This window comes from Martes martes (genome assembly GCF_963455335.1).
Source record: "Martes martes genome assembly, contig: scaffold_333, whole genome shotgun sequence".
In the NCBI taxonomy this organism is placed as follows: Eukaryota; Metazoa; Chordata; class Mammalia; order Carnivora; family Mustelidae; genus Martes; species Martes martes.
Window position 1 is genome coordinate 16,388 of NW_027666301.1, and position 25,131 is coordinate 41,518.

Consider the following 25,131-nt stretch of genomic DNA (forward strand, 5'->3'; position numbering starts at 1 on the left):
GCAGAGGCCGCACAAGAGACTTTATTCACATGTTCACACTCCCCGCCCCCACCCCACCCCTGCGCCAGGCTGGCCGGACCAGAGCACTGAGCTGTGGCTGCAGTTCGGGCAGGAGTCCGGGGGCCGGGGGTGGGGGGGTGACAGGTGGGGCCCCTGGCCCCGCTCACACGTGCTGCCTCCGGTGGCGCAGCACCTCTGTGGGCGTGAACAGAAAGTCCTTCTGGCAGGCCTCGCAGCGGTAGGGCCTCTGCAGGGCAGACGTCTTCTGGACGGGATCGGTGGCGGCTTCCTCTGCCCCTACAAGACAGGTAGGCTGTCGGGGGTGGGAATGGCCCCCACGTGTTCCCACCCCCGCCCAAGTCCCAGGCACCCAGAGGGCTCAGGCCACCTCCCAGGCTCTGGGGCCTCTGGTTCTGCCTCCTCAGGGAAGCCTTCCTTGATTAACACACACACACACACACACAGGCAAGTCTCTACTCTGTGTGTCTCGTTGTATCTGTTTCTGTCACCCCCTGGGACACAGAGACTGAGGAAGAGCGCATCCTGGCATGGGGACCGTGGGGTCCCACTGCCACCTCCCAGACCAGCCTCGGCCGCTGTGGTGGGATCTGCCTGCTGTGGCATCCCCTGGGTGACAAAGGGGCAGGGTGGCTGAGCCAGAGACAGCAGCCAGCCAGGGAGAAGAACGAGAGACACAGCAACAGACAAAAACAGAGGCAGACCAGAGTCAGCCCCACATGGAGCCCAAAGAGACAGACACAAAAGGAATGAGAAAGAGGTGATGTTCTGGGCCCTCCCGTCCCTGGTTCCCGGTCTCTGTGACAAAACCCGATGTGGCACCAACCAGAGCCAGAGGGCTGAGGTCCTCAGTCCCCAGACGGGGAGCGGATGAAGGCCCAGCCTCGCAGTAAAGCCCCACAGCAGGGGCGGGTGGGCACAGCTACCCCGGCCTCCCCGACGTCCCTACCTGGGGGGCCGTCCTGCGGGGCCTTGGGGCACGTGTTCTCGTGGGCGATGCGCTCCAAAGGTGTCAGGGGCAGGTGCAGGTCACAGTGGGGGCAGGTCCAAAAGGTGCGGAGACAGTCACTGTACAGGTCCGTGTCGCTCTGGGGCAGGAAGGCTGCGTCAGGACGTGGCCCCCTGCCCCGCTCAACACCCCCTGCCTGCGACCTGTCCTAGCACCCCTCGGGGCTGGCGGGCCCCATGCCGAAACCACCTCCTGCCCTAAGTTGGGATGTGGCTGGTCGGGGGGAGGCTGGGACTCCCTCCATTTAGGGTTGGGGGTGGGGGGATGGGCCAAGGTGGGGTCCATGCTTACCGCAAGGCAATTGTAGGTGAGAAAGTCAGTAACTGCGTAGCCCCCTTTGGTGGGGTGGGGGGAGAGGGTAGAGCTGCCGAAGAGGCCCGGGAGACTGGGGGCAGCAGTGATGGTCTGGGGTCCCACATATAGGTTCTGGACTTCCAGCCCTGTGAGCCGCCGGAGGCTGTAAGGAACCTGGAGAAGAAAAGAGAGACAGACTCAGGGAAACAATGTTAGGGCACCTGGATCCAGCTGTGCCTGAAATCGGACCCAAGACAGGGCCAACTGCTCAAATCAGTCACAGCACAGTCTCAGCCACTGGCTACCAGAAGCTGGTCTAGTATCCGCGCTGGTGCCCCTTTTCTGCTCCCTGTCACCTGTGGGACCACAACCCAACCCGCCATCACCCAGCACGCCCGTCCATTCCCCCTGCCCCGGCTCCCCGGGCCTGCAGCTCAGGGAAGTCACCCTGGTGCACGCCCTTCTCTCTACCCCATCTGCACGCAGACCTGGGACCGATTCCCAGCTGCCCACTTACGAGGTGGGGAACTGACCTCACACCTGCCCCGCCCAGTTCCTCCCTGTGCCCTCTGTGAACAGACCGCTTCTTACAGCTTCCCTCTCCGGCCTGCACGCCCTTAACCCCTCGTGAGGGCACCTCGCACAGCACGTGCAGTGGTGCTCAATAAATGCGCACTGAACTGCGGGGGTGGGGGGAAGGGGCCCCGCAGGGGCTAACGGCTCGGCCTCTGCAGCTGGCTGCCTGGGGTCAAATCCCCGCTCCACCCCTCCCCCATGTGTGACCTCGGTCTTGCCCTCGGCCTGTCGGGTATACAAACCCCAAAGCACGACCAGGGAAGGAGGGGGAAGCCGGGCCTTCTGGCCTCTGAATGAGGGCACAGCCGTGCAGGCGGCACGCACCTCCGATGCCAAGAACCGCAGCAGATCCCGGCTCAGGTCTGCCACCTCCCTGCGGTCCCCCGGAGCCGCCGTGTCCTCCCCTTCGTCCATCTCCGGCCGCCGCCTCTGGGCCTGATGGGCCAGCTGCCGGTCCAGGGTGCTTTCCCATTGGGTCCGGAGGCGCACCGAAGCTGCCAGAAGCCGGAGCGCGCTCTCGCTGTCCAGGAGCTGGAGCTCCAGCCAGCCGTCAGCCACCACGCGCGAGCAGTCGCCGTTGGTGTCTAGGGACCGGCTGAAGAGCAGAAGGGACTGGAAGGGAGGGGACGAGAGGCAGAGGGTGGGGTGCGGGGCAGGACACCAGCTTCGAGAGACCCCGTCCACCCCTCATTCCTCCCCCCACTTGTCTGTTCACCCGCACCACCCACCACAGCCCGCCGCGTGCCAGGCCCCTTCCCGCCTTGGCTGCAAGCGAGGGTCCCTGCCCCCACGGCACAGACACTGTACTTGGACAAACAGACCAACCAAGGTCAAAGCGTAAACTGCACTACATCCTAGGAAGTCCGGGTCCTCATCCAGTCTCGCCACAGGGCGGCGGTGACCTCGCAGAGGCCTCTGTCAAAGCCGCCTCGGACGGTGCCCCTCCTGTTTGAACGGTCACTACCGATGCTTTCCCCCGAGCCTCGGCCGCTCCTCCGTAGAGCGGGACGGGAGGGCAGGCCTCGGCGGGCAGGGCGGTGTGCGGAACTCAGGAGGCGGCGCGGCTTAACGCTGGCAGGACTCTCCCCGCTTGGCTACAGACACATACACCCATCTATCCACAACCCACACGTGTCCTCGGCCCCCACCCTCTCCTGCCCGGACGACTACAGTCGCCTCCTCACTGGGGTCCTGACACGGCCCCGCATCACACCCTGTTCCAGCCCTATTCAAACCCTCCCAGGAGTGGGGAATGTCCCAGCCTCTCGGACCTCCTCTCTCTGACCCCAGCTCCAGCCACTTTCCCCTTCACTACCTCTGGTCCAGCTGTTCCCTGGGCACAGTTGGCATGCATGTGCCTCAGGGCCTTTGCACTTGCTGTTCCAAGACACTCTTCTCCCTAAGTATCCTGGTGGCTCCTTCCTTTGTTCCACTGCACCTTCTCAGTGAGGCCCACCCTGATCGCCTGTCACAGCCTGTTCCCCACCCTCACCCCCCCCAACCCCTTTACCCTATTCTCTTCATTTTCGCCAAGTCCTCCTCACCCGCTAACATGTCTGTCATTACTGCCATCCTCCCCGGCTGCATGTGACCCCTGGGCCAGCAGGGACCAGGGCTGGTCTTACTGTCTGCTGGGCTGTCGGTGCCTAGGCCAGTCCCTGGCACCCGGCAGGTGCTCATCCATCATTACTGGATGAATACGCGAAGGCAGAGACAGCAGCCCAGCCGGGCCTCCTGCCCCAGGGGATCCGGTCAGGCTGCACGGCGGCTGGGACACACCTGCAGAGCGGGGACGCGGACGCAGTTCACCAGGTAGGGCTTGTTGGTCTCCAGCAGCGAGACGAAGGCGAGGAGCTGGTGCTTGCTGCTCACCTTGTCCCTGTCATCTGCAATGGTCCAGAGAGCAGCTCAGGGCCATTTCCATGCGTTAGGAAACACTGCTGATGTCACCAGGCATCACAGCAGCAAAAACACCAGTCCTTGTTTTACGCTTCTGAGCGACAGAAGGCCTGGGATCGCATCCCAGCAAAAAGGAGCGAAACGTGAGGTGACGGAAGACACGGGGTGGCAGGAAGCTGGCTACCGAGGGCTCGTCCCATTCTTTCCTTGGAAGGGGACTGGGACTTTTCAAAATGAAAAAATAAAGGAGGAAACAATGTAACAGGAAGAGAGCGGACGGTCTAGAAATTTACAGCAGTTAAAGATTTGAGGGAAAAGTTTCAAATTCTACCTTTAACGTTTAAAATTATAAACCTTACCTTTTGGAGTTAATGTTCACATTTTACTGCGGTTACTTTGTTTACAAACAAGGACAGAGTGGAGCTTCCCAGAACTCACATAGGGGGCACCCTGGCCAGGCCCCTGCCTGGCCCAGCGCTTGGACGCTGCGTTCCGGACCCCAGCAGCCGGGGCGCCCTGGGGCAGGACCAAGCTGGGGCGCTCATAGAGCCCCTTGGACAGGTCCCCTCTACTTGCTAAAAGCTCCGGCCTGAGGTGCAGCCACAGCGCCCCACTAGTCACCATGGGGAGGGTGGGGCTCAGCGTGGGAGTGAGTCCCCGAGCGGTCTGGCTCTTGGGACCCCGACACCAGCCAGTCCCATGTCGGCAAAGTGTGGGCGGGAACCAGGAGGCAAGCCCAGATGGTGAGGGGCCCTCTGACATCATCATCCCCCGCCCTTCACTCCCCTCCCAAGGGGTTTTTCTCTCCCTGCCTAGACTCCCGGTACCTCGGCTGGCTTCGCCGCCCCTGGCCGCCTGCTCCTGCGTGTGCAGTACCTCCGGGCTGTTGGCAAAGATGCAGGTGGGGTGCAGCACGGTCCCCTGTTTGGACTGTGTGTGGAAGATCTGCAGAAGCAGATGCCAAGTGACAGAGGCCCTTGGACCTACTCTTCCGCTGCCCACAACCCTCTTCCTCCACTCTCTCGGCCAGATTCCCCATCCACGTTTCTGCTCAAGAGTCCCCTCCTCCAGGAAGCCTTCCCTGACACCCCCCCCCCCCCGCCCTGGTGCACTGGAGCCCCGTGAGGGCAGGGCCAGGACTGTTCCCGTGTCCTTAGCACCGAGCACAGCTAGGAAGGCATGCCGAGCGGCGAAGCGCCCGGAGGAGGCCCACCTGGTCCGAGTCCTTGCGGCTGCTGTTGAACGGGTCCGGGACGGCAAGCTGCGGGTAGAGGCCCCGGCCCAGCACCAGCTTGAGCAGCGCCATCTGGTCCCGTGTCAGGTCTTGGGCCGAGCTGGTGGCCGCCTGTAGCTGATCCAGGCTGTGCCGCAGCTGAAACTTCACATCCTGCGAGGGGAAGGTGGGGGGGAAGGCAGGTTCCCGGGGGGCACCAGCCCGGTACCCGAGGGGCTGCCACTAGGACCCCTGGACCCCAGGGAGCCACAGAGTACGGGGGTCAGGTCCTGTCCGTGCCCCCCCAGCACCCACCTGGATGTCCACGTCATCACGGGCCCCCCGGTCCTCGTCGCTGGAGCCGCCGTCCACGCCCTCCTGCAGCCGCAGCACCTTGCGCCGTCGCCCCCCGCCCTCCTCGTGCTGGCGTTTCAGGCGGTACAGCGCCCTGCGTTCCCGGCGCTCCTGCAGCCGGCGCGAGCTGTCGCCTGGTGTCGTGGCCTGGGCCCGGACCAGCAGCCCGTGGTCCTCCAACAGCTCCTGAGGATAGGCGGAGCCCGGGTGAGGGACACAGGGCAGGCTGAGTCTGGGGGTCCAGTCCTGGGCGGGCCACTCAGCGGCTCCTCCGTTACAGAGGACTTGGGATGTCTTGTGCGACACGGAGAGAGGAGCCCCCGCCTTTCACCACCCTCTCGGACTCTGCAAGCCAACAAAGCCAAAGCGAGGCCCTGGAAAGCCAGAGATAACGAGAACAGTCCGAGCATCAGCGGTCCCCGACGGGGGGTGGGGGTGGGGGGTGGGGTCTCATAAAATTGCACGGTAGGCCGCGGTCGAGTGACCGCCCCCTCTGGGCCCCAGTGTGGCCACGCGCAACCACGGGCAGCAATGCCACAGGAGACTTACCCTGTTCTAAAGGCTATTTTGCCTATTAACTTTTTTTTTTTTAGATTTTATTTATTTGACAGAGAGATCACAAGCAGGCAGAGAGGCAGGCAGAGAGGAGGGGAGGCAGGCTCCCTGCTGAGCAGAGAGCCCGATTCGGGGCTCGATCCCAGGACCCTGAGACCATGACCCAAGCAGAAGGCAGAGGCTTAACCCACTGAGCCACCCAGGCGCCCCTCGTCTATTAACTCGTTTAATCCTCACAGGACAGCACAGGGGCCAAGGCCCAGGGCCGTGCAGGAATTTGCCCAGGGCTGCACTGCTAGCAAATGACAGAGCTGGGACTTGCCACTGGGACACCTGCTCGGATCTGGCGTGCCAGCCGTCGCCCCTGCTGCCTCCCAGAGCTCAGCACCCGGCTCCATACGGCAAGGTTCTTTGTGAGGATGTAGCATGTGACCGTTGACCCTGTCCACTTCTCCAGGAAGCCCTCCTGGCTCTCCACCCATGACTCACCCAGGCCACCCCACACCTGAGTGTCTGATGGCTGTGGGGGTGGGGGTAGGGTGTAGGGTGGGACTCCGACTGCTCCACCGGAAAAGGAAAGGGGTGGGTGCCCCTGCACTCACTCTCCCACCCCCACCTGGCCCCCTCCGCTGGTCCCAAGCCTCACCTTGAACTGGCGCCGCAGGTTGGCCATCTCGTACAGCCGGTGCTCCTCTACGCCCCGGTGGCGGCACCACTTGCGTGAGTTTCTGCTCCGCTCAGATTTCACCTGGGGGGGGGACCGGACGCCGGGGGGTCAGGGCCTGGTCGGCTAGGGAAGGGTGCAGGGGATGACCCAGCACCCAGACACCCCCAGCCGCCCCCAGAACAGGCCCAAACACCAGTCCCTGGAAAAGGAGGCAGGAACACACACGTTCTCCTTCTTCTCCCAAGTCTCGGTGCCACTGCTTCCTCCTACAGGAAGCCTTCCAGACTACACTGGGTCAGACATCCCCTCTGGGCGCGCCCAGCCCCTTGGACTGCCCATCACAACCCATTCTGGGAGGTCACAGTCCAGGGACAGGTCTGCCTCCCTGCACAGGACTGTGTGACCCTGGAGGGCAGGACCAAGGGCTTTCAGTCACCACCAGGTCCCTGGGACTGCCTGGCCAGAGCATGTGCTGGATACTAAGTGCCATCCTAGGAGTGTGGGCCCTTCCTCTGGGCGGCAGCGGTCTTACTCGGTGCTTTGGAAACACTCCCCTCCCCTCGAGGCTGGGCCCCAGCGCCTGCTGGTCCCATAGCCACGGGAACAGATGGTGGAGACGGGGCCCCTCTAGTCCTCAGAGGGCTCGGGGTCCTCGCTGGGGTAGCGGGCCTCCTCTTGTCCCACCTGCAATGTCACAGATGGGAGCCCCACTGCTGGCCTCACCTGCACCCAGGCATTGAAGATGTTGAAGAGCGTGAAGGGGTCCCCGTGGTCACTCTCCAGGGACCGCCGTGCCACCGCACACTCCGGGTGGCTCTGGGCGCTGCGGGTGAAGGGTGACTGGACGCTGAGGGCAGCCGCAATGGTGAGCACGGGCTCCGCCAGGTGGAACATGGAGCCCAGGATCAGCATCTTTCCTGGCGGGTCAGGGAGACGCCGAGCTGAGCCTCTTGGGGACTGGGACCGCCGCCCTCCCCGCCTTCCCACTCCCGGCCGGCCCCCAACCCCCTCCACCTTATCCGCAAAGGGCCCTGGGAGCCACAACAACAGACTCGAGCCCACACTCTGCCTCCCGGGCATGTGAGCTTGGGCAAGGCCTCAGTTTCCCCATCTGTAGGTTGGGGGTGACCACAGTCTTGCCCCGAGGCACCAGGTGGGCACGGTCGGAGGGCTGGTCCGAGCATTGCCCCTGCCCACCTAGCTCTCCGCTCTACACCCAGCGCCCCCTCCTGGCTTGGCTCTCCTTCCCTGCACACCCCACTCCCTCTAGAAGGGAACTCCACAGGAGCCCTGACGGCCTGGCCTGCCTGACACACCACAGACTCCTGTGCCTGCCTCCAGACGGGTCCTCTCCTGCACTTTGTGTAATTCAAGGTGGAGGTGGCAGACGCAGGGGCCGATGGAGCAGGGGAGGGGAAGAGCAGGGAAAGGGAAGACGGGGAGACATCGAAGCAGCAGGTCCCTGGTCTGGACCCCCAGGCCCTCGCCTGTCTGCCCTGTGCTCAGCAGCCTGCGTAACACGTGTCTGACTCATCCTTACCAGTCCCTTTGGCCGCCTTTCTGGAAAGTTCCTGTTACACATCTAACCTTGTAAAAAAAAAAGCAGGGCAAGAAAACGAGGCTGTCCCAGGGCCCTCTAGCTCTGTCCTTTGGGCAAGTCCCTCCCTTTTCCTGTGCCTCTGTTTCCCTGTCAGTGAAATGAGCCAACAGCAGCATCTGGCTGCCGGGAGAACGAACTGGGCTTCACCGGGGAAGCACCCGGTGTCCCACCTGGCACAGGGGAAGCAGGACTGAGCCATCTGGGCCCGGAACCTCCCGGCACTGAGTCAGCTGTGCCGCCTGCCCTGCGGGGCTTGGGGACCGACAGTGTCTGCCTGGCTGCGGGTGCCTCCCAGCTCTGCCCACGGCGTGACCCTGGGCAAGTGATAGCCTTTCTCAGAGGCAGCAGTGAGTCACTCCCCTGTCACTCCGGGTCCAGCCCAGACCCTGCTGCCCGCCTGTTCCGGGCCCTGGGGTGCAGATCCTTGTCCCTGGCCAAGCTTCAACTTTCTCGCCTATACAGAAGGGGAGACCAGATGCCCTTCCGTCACCCAGTGAGGGTGAAGTGACACAAGGCCCACAAAGCCTTTCACTGACACACAGCCAAGGCTCACAGAATGTCCTTTTTCACTTTGGATCAGATTCCCCTGGCTCTAGCCCTGCGTCCTTCTAAAACAAAGAGAACCGTCTTCATAACCATGAGAGGCCCTCAGGGTCGGTGGTCCCCAGCCTCCTGTCCCCTCTGAAGCTCAGGGTGGTGCCCCGAGGGGACGTGAATGATGGGAACACGGCCGGAAGGTTCTGTGGAGCGTCACGTCTGGCCAACAGTGCCACGGCGAGTCCTGCTCGCCTGGGCATGTTCTGCGGGCCACGGAGCATCTAGCTCGTCACGAGTCATGAGAATCAGACCAGGACATACGTCGGTCAGCGAGCTTCTCAGAAGGGCCCGGGATGACTCAAGGATGAGCAAGAGGAAGAAGCGGGCTATGTTGACATCCTTACGACACAGAGAGAGGGGCCAGCAGGGCGGAGCTGGGAACAGGGTGTGCAGAGGAGAGAGGGGCCTGTTGGTTTACTCCCGCACCCCAGCGCCCAGAATGGTCTGGCACAGGGAACTTGTGACTGATCGGACGGGGCCCAGAGAAAGTACAGGCTGGCCTACGAGTCACGCAGGGCATGAACGGTCCCCATGGCCACTCCCTGCGCCCTGGGTGATCACCCTGGAGGACGTCCTCACCAATCACAACGTCCACAGGCAGTTGGGCCAGCAGGGATCCGATGGGGGTGAGGGCCTCGGAGCTGTCCAGGGCCCCCTGGTCCCGGAGGTAGAGGATGGCCGTTTCGAGGCTGGCTGGTGGCGGAGGCTCGATGAAAGGGAAGGTTCGCGGGTCCCCCATGCTCATGCTTTTCATCTGGAATGACAATTGAGCCCCCCAGGAATGGGGGACACGGGAGCTACTGTGCAGCACTGGCCGGAGGCTCACAGATCACAAACTCATGCTACCTTTGATCTCCCAATGTCAAGGCCACTGTACAGAGGCAGGGGAGAAGGGCCACTGGCTGTCCAGACCAAGTACAGCAGCAGAAGTCCTTAGTCATTACTAAGCCAGACCACCCCCCACGACGGATGCACAGCCTTGTGAAATCCTCTCTTTGGCTCAGTAGTTTGAGGTGGGTCGGCCTCCCTCCCTGCCGCCCGGAAGGATGCCCTGTGCTCATGAAAAAGCCTTTACGTTAGAAGCTCTGGGTGTGGGGCAAAGGCCAGATTTTTTTTTTTTTTTAAGATTTTATTTACTTAACAGAGGGAGAGAGATCACAAGTAGGCAGAGAGGCAGGCAAAGAGAGGGAGGCAGGCTCCCTGCTGAGCAGAGAGCCCAACGTGGGGCTCACTCCCAGGGCCCTGGGATCATGACCTGAGCCGAAGGCAGAGGCTTTAACCCACTGAGACACCCAGGCGCTCCAAAGGCCAGATTTTTTATTTCAGCTCTCGTGATTCTAGTGAGTGGCTGCGGCCCGACGGTCCCCTCTCTGAGCTACTCAGCCAAGGCCATGGCCCCAGGCAGTTCCAAGTCAACCAGGAGACACTGGTGACCCAGTGCTGCCCACGAGACGGGGTGGGAGATCGGCCAGGGGCCTTCAGGGAAAGGTTCCCGGGGCCTGAAAAACGAGGCCCTGAGGGGCGTCAGTTTCGTCTGCCTCTGGATGGTAGAGAGGGAGGCGGTGAGGCCACGGCTGCCTGAGCCAGGTGGCACGTACGAGGCCGGCTCCAGAGCCTGACAGCCTCAGAGGGAATCCCGCTGGGACACCTGGGGCAACTTAAATCACCTCTCTGTGCAACTGGTTCCTCATCCAGAAATCAGAATGATAAGACTACCTGCCCCCTAGTATTTGTGGGGATCCAAACAGTTCTAGACACACAACACCGAGAAGGGCACCTGGCCCACAGGGAGCGCGAGGTAACCACACCGTCACCGCCTCCATTGCTACGCGTGGCAGAGCCGCTGACGGATGGAAGACAGAAAAGGCTAGAACAAGGGGCGCCTGGGTGGCTCAGTGGGTTGAGCCTCTGCCTTCGGCTCAGGTCATGATCCCAGGGTCCTGGGAGTCCCGCATCGGGCTCCTTGCTCAGCAGGGAGCCTGCTTCCTCCTCTCTCTCTCTGCCTGCCTCTCTGCCTACTTGTCATCTCTGCTGTCAAATTTAAAAAAAAAAAAAAAAAGGCTAGAACAAGCCCGAGCCCTAGAGAACATCACCGACCCACTTCAATAACCGAGCCTTCCGCTTCCCCGCCTGGGGACTGTGCCTCACGTGAAACGGCCCATCGCCCAGTTCAGGCAGGCCGTGTGGGTCAGGAACGCACACAGCGGATCCCTAGCCGCATTTTTGAAAAACAAAACCCTCGGGGTGCACCACCTGCAGGAAAGGGGCTGGTTTGTGCCCCGAGTCACTCCCGCCCGGGGGAGGCTGCTGCCGTGGAAAGCCCCTCCCCGCCCCCTTGGCCGTCCTCTGCCCAGGCACAAGCTGGGCAGAAACATATCCGTGTTTCATGGCCAGGCTCCCCCGTGGGGAGGGGTGGGCTGGGGAGTGAGCGCTAACCGGGCAGGGTAAGTGCGGGGGCCTGGCCCTCACGCCCTCCCACGCTCCTCCGCAGGCCGCACTGGGAAGGGGCCCGGGTCCCCCGTGAAAGAAACTGCCCAGCACCCTGAGGACTAAGGTCCTGTGTGTCGGCCGCTCCGCGAGGGGGCCCACGCGGCCCAGCAGCCCAACCGCAGCAACGCTGCCTGGGAGCCAGGACCAGACTGTGCTGAGAAGTCCCGGTTTCAAGAGCCACTTTGGGGTGGACTGGCTGTCGCCATTGAAAGCATTCCGATGGGGCCCCCTGAGCCCGGGGACCCGGGGACAACCCTGCCCTTGCCAGGGGAGCCTACTTTTGGAAGCGCCGCACTCCCCCGCCCCACCCACCCGCAGGGCACGGAGGGTCCCGCCGGAGGGCCTCACCTGCAGCACCAGCGCGTCCAGCGCTACCCTCCGAATCTCCGGGACAGGGTAGGGGGCGAAGGCATCGTAGTCGGACTCAGCATAGAGCCGGAAGCAGACGCCGGGGCCCGTGCGGCCGGCCCGGCCCTTGCGCTGCTCGGCACTGGCCTGACTGATCCAGAACTCCTGCAGCCGGTGCAGCTTGGCCTGTGGGTCGTAGCCCATCTCCTTCACCTTCCCTGCGTGGGACGGGATGGCCGGTGCAGTAGCCGTGGGGCCCCCACCTCGGGCTCGGCCCCTGCCGCCCTCGCTGCCTCCTCTATCCCAGTAACACGGCCCTGACCCTGACATCAACTTGACTCGGCCTTTTGCTCTTCATTCACACGTCTCGGATTTGCGTATTCGGAAGCCCGGTTAGCCAACGGTTCTTATTAGGCACCTGCTGTGTGCCAGGCTCTGTATGGGGCGCAGCTGTAAACACTGTCCCCAGCCTCACGGGGCTGAATAGAACAGAGGTCACCAACGCTAAGACCAACTTTGGCCACTTTCATTGCCTCTGAAAATGGGCCGCACCTCGGAAGCAACGACATATCCATGTTTCACGGCCAGCATTTTAAAATTTCAATGGTATGCAGAATTATGGGATGTTTTATCATGGACGGTCCCCAGATTCGGTAAGGTCACTGCTAACACAGAGGGCTCTCTCTGTGCCGGGTACCACCCAAAATACCCAGAGGATGAATTCACTCACTGAAGCCTTCCAGCCCTAGGGAGGCTCTGCTATTACTGTCGTTTTACAAATGAGCGAACGGACACACACAGTCTCAGGGACGCGACCTTGCTCACACAGCCAGGCTGGCCCCAGTGTCTCCCAACCACTACGCTAAACTGACTTCCCAGAGAACTGTCCAGCGACAGAAAAGAAATAGACCAACAGATATAAAATATAAGGCCCATACTCTGAGGAACGATGGGTCTCATAAGGGAAGCAACAGCGGGAAAAGGAAGGAGAAATCACCAAAGCGGACAAGGGGAGCCTCTCTGATGGGGACACGTTTATGCCGGCCCCAAAATGAGATGAGGGGGTGAGCCTTGTGGACACCTGGAAAGAGACTGCTCTTGGCAGGGATAACAGTAAGTGCAAAGGCCCTGAGGCAGGAGCAAGCTTGGGATGTCTGACAAGATGCTGCCACTGCTCCATGGCCCTAAAAACCACCTACTCCCTGCTTTGGTCTGGAGTCCCCTCACTGCATTTGCACATCTCCAGACCCCACACTTCTCTCTAAGACCTGAGGGGTGGCAGGGAGCAGCCCTTACCAGAATCGACGACAAAGCGGATCCCATCAATGGTGACAGAGGTCTCAGCGATGTTGGTGGAGAGGATACATTTCCGAACTCCAGGGGGGGCCACATCAAATACCTGAGGGGGATGCAGGGGAGGAGGTGACATCCAGGACTAACGGACCCTTGCTGACCCATGGCCAGTGGCCTCCCTGACGTCTCCTGGATGGCCAATAGGCATTGCACACCCACCTACAACATCTCGAATAGCCTCAGCGCCTCCCACTGAATGCTTTCCTCCTCCTCGAGTTCCCATCTTGGAGATGGCTCATCACACACGTGGGCCACAGACCTGGGCTGTCCTGACTCCCCTGCCCCTCCCCACTCCAGCCACACCTGCATGTTTTGAACATTTCGGAAATTCATTCCATTCTCCCCAAACCCACAGCCCTGTCCTGGTCCAGGCCCTCCCTTCCCACCCAGGTCCTGCCCCAGCCTCCTCCCTGGCCTCTGGCCTCCCACCTGAGATCACACACAGCAGGGATCTGCTAAAGGACAAACGGGTGCCACTCCCCACCTTGTGCAGAGCCCTCCCGTGGCTCCAGGAGCACTCGGGACAAAGCCCAAGCACCACAATGGGTCTTCGAGGCCATGGAGCCTAGGTCTGCCCACCTTTCACTAGCACCCAGCCTGCCTTCCCCATCACAGTCTGGACCCCAGACGCCCTGTAGGTGGTCTCCCAGGGGCCCCGCCCTTCTCTCACCACAGGCCCTTTGCACAAGCCCTTCTCTTGGGCCCAGGAGACAAACACAGTGGGCAAGAGTGGGGGGTCTGCAACTAGGCCTGGGGGCCAGATCCAGCCTCCTGCCTGTTTTTGTGAATCAAGTTTTAATCCAGCACAGCCTCACCTGTGTCAGTCTGCAGCGGCCTTCCTACTGTGAGTGGAGTAGTTGTGCTAGACGCGAAATGGCTCACAAAACCCACCACTTTGGGACCCCCTGGGTAGCCCAGCTGGTTAAGCTTCTGACTTTAGTTCGGGTCATGATCTCGAGGTCCTGGGATCGAGCCCTGCATCAGGCCCCCCTCTGAGCAGGGAGTATGCTTCTCCCCCTCTTTCTGCCTCCCCCCTGCTTATGCTCCGTGTCTCTCTCTCTCAAATAAATGAATAAACCTATGACTTTGTACTCCCTGACCCTTTACAGGAAGTTGGTAACCTCTGGTTAAGAGCGTGGGCTCTGGTGCCAAACTACCATATTCCAAAGCCTGGCTCAGTCACTTACGTGACTTCGCACAAGTGCCTGGCCCCAGTGTGTCTGTCCTGGGTAACAGCGGCGCCTGGCAGACAGGGCTGCTGGAAGGTCTCGACGAGGCAAGGCACACACACAGCTGCCCGCTCCGGCGGGCTCCACACACATTAGCCGGGACACTCTTCTCCCTGCCCCCTTCCTAGGCTGGGGCTTTCTCGGGTCTCAGTTTTGAAAGTTTCTTCCTCCAGGAAGCCTTCCCTGAATCCACCACGACTGTGCTCTGCTCTCACATTTCCAGAACTTTTCTTTTTCCATTTGTAAATTATCACGGCTTGCCATCTCCCTCCATAGACCAGCAGCTACATGAGGGGAAGGACCATATCTTGGCTCCCAGCATGTCCCAAAGAGCCTCCTTGGCATGAGGGGAAGCACTGAGGAGGTGGTCTCTTCAGTCAACGACTGAGGGTGACCTGAATGGCCTCCTCCCCAGGGGACTGCGGTAGTCACCCTCCAAAAAGGCCTCGAGGCGGCTCGCCTCCTGGGATCCACACCCTCACCCAGTACCTTCCCCTTGACCAAAGCAGCCCAGGTCAGCTAACGGGACCCTGCAGACATGACAGCTGGGTTGTCCAAGGCCAGGCCGTGAAAGACGTTGTGGCTTCTGCTTGGTTCTCTTGGGGAGAGCCAGCCACCAAGCTGGGATGACACTCAAACAGCCCACATGGAGGGAAACTGAGGCCCCCGGCCAACAGCCTGCCACGGAGTGAGCCATCTTACAGGAAGGCCCTCCAGCCCCGGGCCAGGCTTCGGATGGCAGCAGCCCCAGCCGACCCCTCAGCCACATCCCCCGGAGAGCGCCTGGGCCAGAGGCATGCCCACCCCTCCAAGGCTCTTGCAAATTCCCGACCTGCAGGATCGATGGGAGATGGCGAATGCGTACTGTTCTCAGCTGCCAGGTTTGGGGGCTCCATTATAAGGCAACAGACAACTACCAGGGTGACCCGAAGGCATCTCTGCCAGCCCCTCTCGTTCAGGCAGGCCAGCCTCTCGACTCTTCCCCACCCCCGGCTCGCAGACTCCCACCTCCACACCAGAGCTCGAGGCCTCCCGCACCCCCAGCCCGACGCCTTCCCTCCCTCGGCTACTCCAAGTCCTCCTTGTCCCGCAAAGCTCCACTCAGATGCCCCCAGCTCACCAGGAAGCTCACCCTGGCCATACTCCCTCCACTGTCCACAGCCCCCTCCTCCCTGCCCACCCCACCCAGCCTGGCCACACGGGCCACGCGTGGTACCTTGTCCTGGTCGGCCACGGAGAGGGCGCTGTGCAGCGGCAGTACCACCCAGCGCTGGGTGCGGCCGGCGTACGCCTGGGCGGCCTCCAGGACCGAGCTGATCTCCGCCATGCCACTGAGGAAGACAAGGACGTCGCCCCGCTCCTCGGGGGGGTACTTGTTGTCAATGGCCTCCAGCACCCTGAGGAAAGGCCGGGGGTCCAGCTTCTCGGACTTGGACGCTGGTGGCTCGGCCTCCTGTGGCTGGTACACGACCTGCGGGGAGATGGCAGGGGACCGCCTGTCACCCAAGGCGGGGGAAGGGGAGGGCGGGAGGCGCAAGGAGATGGTGCAGGCCCATCAAGTGGGCTAATGAGGAGGAGGTTCTAAAAGGACAGCATATCGGAAGGCTCCTGGGGACGTGTGAGTTTCGCATCTGGCCGCTGGCCACATACAGGTATTGATGTGTGAAAACTGGCTGAGCTCCACGCGCGACACGTGCTCTCTCTCGGGTTAGGAGGGGAACTTTAGCAACCACAGAATTTTAAAAGGGTGGGGCCGGGATCAAAAACCTAGAAAAATCGCTTCTCAGACAGCATGCTCTCCCCCTTTTTTATTTTCGTACGGCTGCCCGGAAGACAGATGGATGGGTATTTGGAACCCAAAACCACAGGGACCGACCAGTGCGGTTCCTGGTGCTGGGAACTCCGGGGCTCCTACCAACTCCTGCTGCAAGAGGAAGGAGCAGCTTCCAAAACACAGAAAGAGCAGAGAGCGGGGGCAGACCGGCGTGGAGGGCCATGGGGAAGCCACGTGGGAGGGGTCCACGAGTGCCACCCAGGGTGGGAGGTTGGAGATGGGGTCGGGTGCGGGTGCTGCAAAAGGGGATCCGAAAGAGCAGAGAGAGGCTGCCGGGCCCGGGCGGTGTCTGCGAGCAGGATTCCAGGCTCCACTCTGCTGCTCCGCGCCTCCCAGCCTCCGTTTTACCCCCAGGGGCGGAAATCCCTTGCACAGGGCGCCCACGGCTGTGGTGGGGCCCCCACAAGCTTTCACTCTGCTTTCTGACAAGACCACTATGCTAGCCACAGCAAAGAGGCCTGAGTGAAGGGGGCAAAGTTCAGGGCAAAAGGTTCCAGAGAACCCAAAGATGTGGGAAGGGAGGTCAAGGACATGTGTGGAGTCAGGCCTGGCCAGGACCGCTGTGGAGACAGGGTGAGGTTGGGGGGTGGGGGGGCAGTGTCGAGTGGAGTGGGAGACCCACAGTGGCCCCAGAAACTCAGCCCCTTCCTTCCTGGGCACGCCATCCCCTAGCAAGAGAGAGAGCACCTTCCGGCCCCCTCACCTCGCAGCCAGGTGGGGTGCAGAGAGAATGCGACAGCTGCAAGGTCATGTCCAACTTAAAGACAAACGGGCCTTTCCCTGGACTGGGACTCTTTCCCTCTTCCTGAAAGCTTTGAGCAGACAGACCTGGTCAGCTCCCAAGGACAGCGGTGCTGGGCCGGGGAGGGGGGCACCCCCAGGGGCATTTGGTAACATCTGGAGACATCCAGCTGTCACTCCTGGGGGAGGAGAACGCTGCTGGCAGCTAGCGAGGAGAGGCCAGGGAGGCTGCTGAACAGCCTACAACAGGCAGGGCAGCCCCCACAGGAGAATTATCCCAAAGGTTAAGAGTGCGGAGACTGAGCAGCCCCACCCCGTGAGACGGTAGAGCGGGAGAAAAGAAGAGCCTGGGTCCCTGAAGGACCACATGCAACAGAGCTGCACATCAGCCTGGACCAGCAGGACTGTTACGTAAGAGGAATATAACCTTGTAGCTTTCCAAGGCTGGGTCTCCTCCCCCGGGCACTGAGCACCTGCCCGGCACAGTGTACACACTCAGGAAACAGCAGCTTTAAAACAGAGCGTGAGTGAGACCACCCTTCATGGAAAGATGGGAATCTGAGCCAGAGGGAAGGGATAGGCCCGGCCTGGCCAGAGAGCAGGTGGGAGGACTGGGGGACGTGGGGGCAGCACTGACCGTGATGGGGAACAGCCTCCCGGGCACCTGCACCACCGGGGCGTTGCCGAAGTAGCTGGAGAAGAGCGAGATGTTGATGGTGGCTGACATGAGGATGACCTTGAGGTCCGGCCGCTGGGGCAGCAGGCGCCGGAGGACGCCCAGGAGGAAGTCGTTGTGGAGGTGCCGTTCGTGGACTTCATCCACTATGAGGACCTGGTACTGGGGCAGGCTGGGCTCCCGCTGGATCTGCCGCAGGAGCAGCCCCACTGTCAGGAACACGATCTTGGTGGCTGCCGTCCGCGTGCTCTCAAAGCGGATCTGGTAGCCAACCTGAGTTGGGGAGGGGGTGGGGGGGTCAGGGGAGGTGCCTGGACCTCAGCACCAGCCCTCACCCGCCCACACTGAACATCCAAGCAAACGCCCCGCTCCCCGGCCCCCATCAGATTCGGGAGTCCAACAGGTGTGGACCCCACTTCTGCCGCTTAGTGCTGCTGACTCTGGGCGAGCACGTCCGTCCCCCAGAGACATTTTCACCCCTAAATGCTGGGAGAATGGGACATGTTCATGCACATAAAGTGTTTGGCACAGAGCCTGGTGTCTATGCTAATTAATGATCATGGAGATAGTCCACCTTTCTTTGAGTCCCTACTCTAACCACTGAAATGGGCACCACCCGCTCATTTCATCCTCACAGCCACCGTGAGAAGAACCACTACTCTCACCTCACCGATGGGGAAACTGAGGTCACTCATCCAAGGCAAAACACAGTTCAAAAGTGGTACTGGGAGGAAACGATCTCTTTTTTAAAAATTTTATTGATTTGAGAGAGAGAGAAAGCACAGTGGGGAGGGGCAGAGGGAGGAGAGAGAGAATCCCAAGCAGCTCCAGATGAGGCTCGATCCCACAACCCTGAGATCATGACCTGAGCCGAAACCAAGAAAGTCAGACACTCAACCAGCTGCGCTGCCCAGGCGCCCTGTGAGGAAACGATCTTAACCCCTACCTCACATCACATACACATCGATTCCTGACAAATTATAACTTTGAAGGTAAATATCTTTAGGAAAAAACACAGGATGCGTTTATGTCAAGGTAGGGGGCATACTCCTTAAACAGAACCTGGAGTGCCAACCACAGAAAGAAAAATGACAGACGGGGCCATACTTAAATAAAGAGACACCGTCATCAAAAGAAGCCTTCAGAAAATGGAAGACAGCTCACAAGAGTAGGAAACAAGATCTGCCATACAGAAATCCTACAAAGGACCTATTTCGCTCATCTTTAAAACCCCAAACGTCAAGAACAAAAAGACAACACAGAAGACAAACAGGGGGAAAGACTTGAACAGACACTTGAGAAAAGAGGATTTCCAGTTGGCCAAGAAACGCGTTCAACCCTCAGTCGTCAGACTAATGCAAATGAAAACGTGCTACTACGACCCACCCACCCAGAAAAGCCAGAACAGGGCCAGTCGGGAGCGTGGATGGGTGCAGCCACTCCGCAAAGCATTTTGGCAGCATCTGCTGAAGCTAGACATCCCTGCAGATCTGACAAGCTGGCAGGCACCCTCCTAGCTACATCCCCGATGGAAATATGTACCGACAGACACCTAATGGCATGTTCTAGAATGCTGACCGCAGCACCCGCACACAAGAGCCGGAAACTGGAAATGCCCCGAGCTTCCGTCAATAGCGGAAGGGACGGATACCTTGTGGGGTCTTCACAGGGGACACTGAACAGCAGCGAGAGAGAACCATGCACCCACATGCTCTACTGCAGACAAGACCTACAAGACTAGTACTGAGCGACAGAGACTGGGCACCAAAGAGAACACGCTTTTTGATTCCACTTATAAAAAGTAAATAAAAGAGGCAAAGTTCATCTGTGGGATTTCCTCTTTAACTCAGTTATCATCACCTAAGACTATAATCTATCATTCAGAACAGGGACAACTCTTGGGGGCTCCGGGCAGTAACTGAGGCAGGGGGTGAGACAGAGGGTTTCTGGGGTGTTTACATAAATAAATTCAATTTGTGAAAATTCACTGAGCTGCATAAGATACACACATTCTTCTGTTTAGGGTATTAGAATTTCGATTAACAATTTGTAAATGGTAGAGCCTGGATTAGAACCCTCGAAACCATTAATAAAGAAGTGTCCTCACTCTTTTTCTTACGGCTGCTAAAACCCAAATGATCCCTGGGACATTTCCAATTTTTTGCTGTTAAAAATGTTACATGGGGGCGCCTGGGTGGCTCAGTGGGTTAAGCCGCTGCCTTCGGCTCAGGTCATGATCTCAGGGTCCTGGGGTCGAGTCCCGCATTGGGCTCTCTGCTCAGTGGGGAGCCTGCTTCCCCCCACCCCCTGCCTGCCTCTCTGCCTACTTGTGATCTCTCTGTCAAATAAATAAATAAAATCTTAAAAAAAAAAATGTTACATGGGGGGTGGGGGGGTGCCTGTGTGGCTCAGTCGGTTAAGTGTCCAATTCTTGATTTCGGCTCAGGTCATGATCTCAGGATCACGCCCCACGTCGGTCTGTGCGTGTAGCCTGTTTGAGAGTCTCTTTCTCTCCTGCTCCCCACGCTCGCGCTCTCAAAAATAAAATTTGAAGAAAGGGTTATGGGTAATGCTAGTGCCTTTCTCACTGGAACCACATTCAGGCCAATCTGCAGATCGAGCTCTAGAAGAATCCTTGCTAAGTGAAAGGGTAAGTGGTCTGGTGACCTTCACTGGTACTACGATAAGGGCAACAACCTAGGCTTGAGGTTGCGCTGGAAAACCCAGAAAGCTGGCGCGGCCCACTCACCTGCGAGCCGTACTGACTGAGGCTCTCGAAGCTGACTCTCTTGGCCAGGGAGATGCAGGCGATCCGCCGGGGCTGGGTGCATGCCACGTGACTGAAGCCGGCGGCCAGCAGGTACTGCGGCACCTGGGTGGACTTGCCACAGCCCGTGTCCCCGGCCACGACCACCACCTGGTGTTCCTTCAGCGTCTGCAGGATGCGGTTCCCGTACTGGGCGATGGGAAGCGCTGCCCGCTCGCGCTGCAGTTTGGCCAACCGGCCGAACGCCTGCTTCTGGCCGAAGTCCAGGTAGTGCAGCAGGGCTCGGCGGAACTCGGCCACTCTCTCCGGGGGCTGCCGGGCCAGGCCCCGGGAGTCCCGGGCGTCGGGGCCCAGGATCGAGAGGTTGATGCGGTAGCGTGGGTCGTAAGCGCGAGGTAGGTCAGCCAGGGCTGGGATGCTGTGCTGGGGACGCGCCGGGGCTTTCTCCCCCTTACTGGTGGCCTTGAGATTCTGGAATCTCTGCAAGCGTTCGAAGAAGGCCCAGAACTTCTGGCACTCCTCCGAACCCTGGCGTATATAATCCTCGTCACGGAAAAAGGCGTCCTCGAAAAGGCGTCGCGTCTCTGGACAATTCCAGTCCCATTTCTCGAGGGCCTCCTCCTCACTGGGATCCCAGGGTCGGCCTCGGTGATCCCCGCCCTCCTTCGTTCTGGGAGGCGGCATGCTGTGGTTATCACAGCTCTGTCCTAAATGAGGGAGAGAACCACTCCCTCTTCAAAGAGACAATCTCCCTCCTCGTCGATGGTCCAGGATGACCACGGGCAATGACAGAGAAGGTGCCCAGGGACTGGCTCAAGCTGGTGACACCCAGGGCCCCTCACGACTCCTGCAGTGATCTCTGGGACAGACACCAGTCCATCCTGGGTTTTCAGGCCCGGAACGCCTGGAGGAGAGAAGAGAAGACACTCATTCATTTTTAGAAACATTTCCTGAAAGCCTGCTCTTTTGTAGGCACTGGACTAGGCCACCCTGAGCCTTCATATGTGGTCATGGTCACAGGCGAGAGACAAACGATCCTGTGACAGGACATTGGGAGCCCACAGGAGCTGCCTGACTGTGCTTGGTAATCTAGAAAGGATGCTCAGAGATGTCTGACCTGAAACCTGAAGGAGGGCGGGTCACGGGGACAATCGACAGCAGACCCCTGCCATGAGACAGTAACACAAGAGGGGTGCGGTACGAAGAAAAGAGTAAGGCAAGGGTTTTTCATCTGGGGTCTCTAAGCTTCAGTACGCCTAGGAACGCTTTGAAATCGAGGGCACAATTTTGCAAGTGTCAGGTTATCCGCTGCCTTCGCTTGCCTGGCACATGCCTTCCTTTTCTGATAACAGTACCCACTGGCTGCCCTGCCCTGTGAACGGCAGCCCTTCCTGGATTCCACCCAGCTCTGACAGCCTTGACATCAGCAAACCCCTGATTGGGAAAGCAACAGAGGCCTGGCTAATCATGCTCCCCAACTCCTCCTCCTCCAACCAGTGATTGGTGCGAGACATGGACACGTGACCCAGAGGGGGGCCAATCACGGCCTCTCTCTGGAATTTACACTAGGTTGCCAGGACACAAAAGCCCTTATCGTATCTCCTGTGGTCAGAGGGATGACGTATAAACCTGGAGCTGTCCGTAGTAGCTCATGAACCCGAATCAATTCCAGAAATCCATCCTAGAGAAAAGCCTGCCCTTGGACGCAAGGAAGGACACACCAGGACAACCACTGAGCAACTACGAGGAGAAAAGTGGGAGAGAGAGGGAAGAAGCTTGGCGTGGTCCACTCCAACCCTCAGGTCCCAGTGACACAAGAAAATGTCTTCTTGGGCAAAGTTGGTTTTTTCTCAGCTGCCTAAGTCCTACCTAATCATACGAGAGCATATCCTCGTAGCTACAATTTTCTGGAGTGAAGCACCTCACTCAGATTCTTAAAGTTTATGTCCTTAAGAGGATTCAGAGCCTTCCTTGGTATAGGGTTTGGAGTCAGGCAGATCTGGGTTTGAATCTCTGAACCTCTGAATCTTCATCATTTGTTAGATGTGGGGCCACCCGCAAATTTAAAATGGGGATAATACCTACTTTCAAACACTGCAATGCTTAGCACCTAGCCTGGCACAGAGGAGCTAAACAGTAACCAGAATTCAAGTCCACTCTCTCTCCCCGTGATGACTAACATGCGAAAGTCAGTGAGAGAAACTAGAGCATATAGCCTGGAAAATTACACTCAAAAGGCCACCATCTGGGGCTCCTGGGTGGCTCATTCGGTTAAGCGACCGACTCTTGATTTTGGCTCAGGTCATGATCTCAGGGTCATGGGATCGAGCCCCACACCAGGCTCTATGCTCAGCAGGGAGTCTGGTTGAGATCCTCTCTCTAGAATAAATCTTAAAAAAGGCCACAATTCACCTTCGTCTGGAATGAGCAATGATTTCACCTACTCTCCCTTCAGTCTCTCGGCGTCATCCGGAACAGATTTCAGAGATATAATCTCTGCAGTCCCAGGGGGAACTCAGGCCATCCTTGGGAGTTTATTAGAGACAGAAAGGGGGTTCCTGCTGACAAAGCACCTGCTGATGAAGCACCTGTGAGCCGGCAGAGTGGTTTCCCACAGGAGCAGCAGCCCCGAGCGTCAATTTCCGGCAAACACCCGGGCTGGATGACGCTAGAGTGGCTTCATAGGGAACTCCTGTTGTAGGGTAGGCAGCAAGAGGAAAAGGCTGTTGACACTGAGCCTGGCATCCCGGGAAAAGGATCGGGAATGAAGTGAAGAGCATTCCTCCCAGCTGCAAGCTGCCTATGAGCACATGGGCCCAACTAGGCACATACCGTGGGTCTCAAAGAGTCTCTTCTCTTAGGCAACCAGGTAGATTTCCTAGGTCCCCTCGGTTCTCCGTTACAGTGTCTCTGACCATCTCTGGGTCTCGTGGCAGTGGCCTGCAGAGGTTTTCTTTGCTTCCCGAGCTCTTCCCCACTCTGGCTGTCCATCCTCATGTCTCAGCCTGTCTTTTTCCGCTCACCGTGCTCAGCCCTCTTTCCTTTGATAGTCTGGTCCTGTCTCTCCTCGTTTCTCCTATCTTCAGGTCTGATGGTCTCTCCAACAAGCCTTCTCCACCTGACCCTCTCCACTCCTCGTCGGTGCTCCATCTGACTTCCTCATTTGCTCGTTCAGTCGTTTTTTTTCAGATGCTCCATTTTTGTCTCTCTCCAATTCTCAGTCTCTGTTACCGCCTCTCCCACCACTGTGACCATTCATCTCCATCTCTCCACCTAACATTTTGTTTCCCAGTTCTGCTGCTTTAAAGCTAACAGCGCTCCCCACGGATCAGGTACTATTCTACACCACGCACGTTTATCTGTGTGCACAACTACATACATACACACATCTATACATTCCTCGTGTTAAGAAGGTGCTACTCTCTGGGGCACCTGGGTGGTACAGCCAGTTAAGCATCTCTTGGTTTCAATTAAGGTCATGATCTGACGCCGTGAAATCAAGCTCCACGTTACTGGAGGCTCTCTCTTTCCCTCTCCCTCTGCCCTTGCCCCCTTCTCTAAAATAAATAAATCTTTTTTAAAAAGGTGCTATTATCACTCCTTGTCGTTTAGCCAATGACAGGTTAAGTACACAGCGCGACAAGGAATTCAAATCTAGGGAGTCAGGCTCCCATTTATTCCTCTTCATCTTAGCGTGAGTCTCCGTGGTCTGGCTTTATCTCCCCATTTTTAAACTTGACACTGTCTTTTCCGTTCTCTTTGCTCTCCAAGCTTACCAAATGCACTCGCTCTCCCTTGAGCCCCACGTCTCCACACTCCGGACGGCTCTCTTCATCGGTCTGCCCAAATCACCCAGCTCCCATCCATCTCACTCACTTCCCACATCCAGCTTCCTCTCCAAGTCTCTTTCCTTCGGGGGCTCTTCCCCTTTCTCAGTGCCCCCATCAGCTTTTGCCAGGTTCTCCCTATTCCACTGCCTCCGTCTCTCTGCATCTGTCAGTCTCCATTAACGAAGAGAAACCTCACTAAAATGGAGTTGGGAGGCTGGAAGGATGAGAGCTCTATGGCGGTACCACCTGAGGTCAGTACTGGAACTGTCAATTAGAGGCTCCGAAAGAACTACCAGCAGGAAAGAATCATCAATTACAGGTGCCAACAGGGAAGGAGGGACAGCCGCATCTCCTACAAGAAAAGGACACCCCGCAACTTGGCCAGGGAGAAACCATCAACACCCTGAACTCCTGCTCTTCTCCAACCGACTTTCCACTCAAAACAACCCCCCACAACTCCCTGCTCCTTCTCCATAAAATTATCTTCTCTTCTATTGAACTCGCCAATGATTTTTGCTGTAGCTGGCTTGTCCCAGATTGCAAGTCGCGGTTATCCCCCCAAGTAAACCCATTTTGGCTGGTAAAGTAACATTCTAAGGTCAACAAGAGTCTTGTTCCTCCGTTTGAACCGCCCTCCTCAGTCTACTTCTGTTCGGTGGCTTCCCCCCACCCCCCCAAGTTCACGGTGCGACCCCATTTCTCTGCAGCCTCTGGGAGGCGCCCTCGGGGGACCCCCCTTAGCTCCCTGTCCCCCATCGCCCCAGTTTGCGGCTTCCGTCCTCTCTCAGCCTCCCCGTCTCTCGGTCCCTCAGCTTCTCCAAGCTTCTTTTCGTGACTCCCATTCCCGCCAGACTCGAGCCTCTGTGTCGCCCAGCTGTTCTCGGGGCGCTCAGGCTCAATCTCCGTCCGCTTCTCCCGGGCCCCTTGTCTCCTCCAACGCACGTCCTCGTGTTGGAACTTCCCTCCTCACCCCTCGGCTCGCTCCCAGTCCGACACCCGCCGTCCCCGCCGCCACGGCCCCGCTCAGCCGCCCCGCCCCCTCACCTCACTAACCGCCGGGATCGCTCCAACTTCCGGTCCC

The 25,131-nt window shown here is 59.0% G+C and overlaps 1 protein-coding gene across 1 annotated transcript; it reads right to left on the minus strand.

The window, feature by feature from the left end:
• DHX34 (DExH-box helicase 34) lies at positions 1–25,131 on the minus strand. Its single transcript, XM_080831650.1, has 17 exons — positions 25,095–25,131; positions 20,203–21,124; positions 17,415–17,726; positions 15,419–15,673; positions 12,917–13,019; positions 11,621–11,838; positions 9,362–9,536; positions 7,309–7,502; positions 6,565–6,666; positions 5,325–5,549; positions 5,010–5,183; positions 4,624–4,741; positions 3,677–3,783; positions 2,222–2,509; positions 1,319–1,495; positions 968–1,106; positions 1–297 (listed from the first exon to the last, which is right to left on the minus strand). The coding sequence occupies exons 2-17, from the start codon at positions 20,902–20,904 to the stop codon at positions 164–166; spliced, it is 3,423 nt and encodes a 1,140-aa protein (XP_080687776.1). The 5' UTR covers positions 20,905–21,124; positions 25,095–25,131; the 3' UTR covers positions 1–163.